The 3,037-nt window shown below is 35.2% G+C and overlaps 1 protein-coding gene across 1 annotated transcript in view; it reads right to left on the reverse strand.

Annotated features, from left to right (window-relative positions):
- The window catches only part of LOC107654164 (fatty acid 2-hydroxylase-like), a 32,823-nt gene that overhangs the window by 2,564 nt on the left and 27,222 nt on the right, over nucleotides 1–3,037 (reverse strand). Inside the window, exons 3-6 of the mRNA XM_016441131.1 lie at nucleotides 1,547–1,689; nucleotides 1,301–1,401; nucleotides 923–1,095; nucleotides 555–807 (exon numbers count right to left, since the gene is read on the reverse strand). Of these exons, the coding sequence (XP_016296617.1) occupies nucleotides 555–807; nucleotides 923–1,095; nucleotides 1,301–1,401; nucleotides 1,547–1,689 (670 nt within the window). The remainder of the gene's footprint in view (nucleotides 1–554; nucleotides 808–922; nucleotides 1,096–1,300; nucleotides 1,402–1,546; nucleotides 1,690–3,037) is intronic.

The raw sequence follows: 3,037 nt of genomic DNA on the forward strand, positions 1-3,037 counted from the left end.
ACGATTTATAATAATACATAATACATTTTTTAAATTATTTCAATTAATAATATATTATATTTAATATTAACAATATGATAATAATACATTATTATTATTATTAATTAAATTGGTAATATTTATTTAATCTATATATTATTTTATATTGTACTATATAACTTATACACACACACACACATACATATAAGTGTGTAAATAGCAGCATGCAATACAATTATACAATTTAATTTAGCATCATGCAATATAATTATTTTTTATTCATTATTTTTTAATAGGTTTTCTTTATGTATGGACTAGTAGGGACATTTACTCTTTTTAGGTATGTAATTTACTCTGCAAACTTGGGTAGCATAAACTATTAAATAATTTTTTTTTTTTTTAATAAAATTAATTAAAAACACTTTAAATTACTTTTTTTGTATATAGGGTTAGAGTAAATCACTATTATTATTATTGAAAATTTATAAAAAATTATTTACAGTGAACATTTTTTATTCACTTAACCTGGCACTGGTCTTAAGCTCTGCCTGGCATCTCAAATCTCATGTCCTCACCTGCTCTTTGGTGTTCAAAGTGGTGTTTGACGTGGTACGCTTTAAGCCCATACAAGTAAGAGCCCTTCCGTGGCGAGCCGTAGTGCAGGTAGTAGTGGATCATGTCGTAGACCACGTATCCACACAGACCCCCCACGAACAGGGAGGTTCCCAGACCCTCAGGCAACGTCTGCCTGAGTATCAGGTAAAAAGCACCAATGACGATGGCGGCCAGACTCGGAGGAAACACCAGACGAGAGCCGTCAAACGGAGACTGACGGGTAAGAAAAGACAGTTAGGTTGAGCTTCATTAATATCGAATGAATTATGTCAATTCATCTACTCAATAAATGATTAATGAATCTCAAGTATAGAACAAAATCACACACCTTGTGGTGCTGACCGTGCAACAGGAAGTGCAGCATGATGAGGTAATAATTGTGGGCGGGCGGGCGCATGTGGAAGACGAAGCGATGGATGCAGTACTCGATGAACGACCACAGGAACATGCCAAACATGAAGATGAACGGAAAGCTGTACTTGTGGACCAGAATGGAGTAGTCTACAAAGTAAAAGTGTAAAATAAAAAAATAATCCTTCACTAAGATCATTTACTTACTTAAAGGATCTTTAAGTAAGTAAATGAGTAAAATTAAATATTTTAATATAAATGACAATAATACTTCATAAAAAAAATACTAAAATAAAACTTCAGTGTATTTTAGGTAAATCAAATAAGAATGTTTTAAAACACACTTTACACACACCTGATGTAATAAACAGTCTTGTCCTCTCTTGTGCCAATAACGTGTAGCAGTACCAGCTCAGATAGATCACCAAAGGCATCCATACAATTGGCACCATGTACCTACACACAGCAAAGTTCAAGTATCTGTTCATTAACCACCACTCACATATAACATAGCAAATCCTGTAGCATAATATTACTAGTGTTTAACTAAACAAACACAAGCAGCCAGAGATGCTCAATCCTGTAAAGTGATTTCTCTTACCATGAAGTCTTTGTGTTGGCCTCAAAAAAGTCATTCCCGAACAGCCTGATTGGTCTGTCCACAGGCTGGTGGACCCACGTGTCATATTTCTCTCCAAGATATCCGACCTGCCAGCCCAGTGGCTTCCGCCAGTCTACCAGATCCTGTACGGACAATACAATTGATAACCGGGTTATTCTAATAGTATTTATATACTATTAAAGCATTTTGAATTATTTTTATATTTTAAGTTTTAATTTTAGGGCTTTTTTATGTGCAATTTTGTTATGCGCTTTTGTCATTTATTTAATATTTCTGTTTAGCTTTAATTTATTTTTATTTCAGTTCTGGTTTTAGTAATTGTAGTACTTCAGTTTATTTATTTCAGTTGCCAAGGCAAATTTTTATTTCATTGAAGTTTTTCATCTAATTACTAACTTCATACTAACGTGGCATGTAAGTTACCTCACTCAACCCTTTATTGCTATCCTATTAAATATCCTGTTCATTTTCCTGCCATTGTATAAAAGTTAAGAGTTCAGGAAGTACTGCGCATCAGTGATGTTAGTTTGCTGAATCATTTTACTGTTCCTTGTTTATGGTGCAAACTTTGACCAGATGCTTTTCCTATGTTCTCCACTAGGGGTCACTATACCAGTATAAAGCAGAGGAGGTGGGCGTGTCTAAGAAGACATACTGGAGTTAATATTGGCCCAGGACCTATACAGGGAGCTGCAACTCGATGAGATTCAAAGACGGGAAGCAGAGGCCTTGAACTCAAGGTGGACTGAACCTGAAGTCTATATATGCGTGGTTCTGTAATTTGTTAATTACTTTGTGTAATTTATGAAACAGTTTACTGACATATTTACACCTCTCCAGAGTCACGATGTAGGACAATGATGGGCGAGTGACTAGTCAAAGTACAAAAGGTCATTGCAATTCAATGACATTAAATAGGGCCCAATTAAAAAAAAAAAAAAGCTTGATCATAGCTCTGATTTAGTCAGTGTTATTTACATTTAATCTTCCATGACAGAATACCAAGAACAATTTAACCATAACCACCCACTTGATTTGTTTTGTGGAATGGGGAGGAGGACAGAACAATGTATTCAGGTTTAATTCTAGGAAATGTCTGTCACATCATCAATAGGAGGGTATGTTAGGATGAATTAACAGCTTTTGCTTTACAGCAACGCTGGAATGATTGAGAGTGCGGCAATAAACCAGTGCCGAGACCACATTCCTGCTATAATGAACCCAGAAATCTGGTCTGGACTGGTTGCCTAGCCTGTCTGGCTTACAAGTTTCATTACGGCATTAATTACGGTGCTGGTTGTTATGCCTAAGCCTGATGCACAGGTTATGTGTTGGCCTGTAATGTAACACCTGAGGCTGAAGAATGACGGAGGAAGAACAATTAACATGTGAATATCACTATGAAAAGTCCAAGTGGGCCATATTTTTACTGTAAAATCAAAATAAAAAAGGTAATTTTTTTTTTTTTTT

Source organism: Sinocyclocheilus anshuiensis, unplaced genomic scaffold, assembly GCF_001515605.1.
Source record: "Sinocyclocheilus anshuiensis isolate Anshui unplaced genomic scaffold, SAMN03320099.WGS_v1.1 scaffold115, whole genome shotgun sequence".
Lineage (NCBI taxonomy): Eukaryota > Metazoa > Chordata > Actinopteri > Cypriniformes > Cyprinidae > Sinocyclocheilus > Sinocyclocheilus anshuiensis.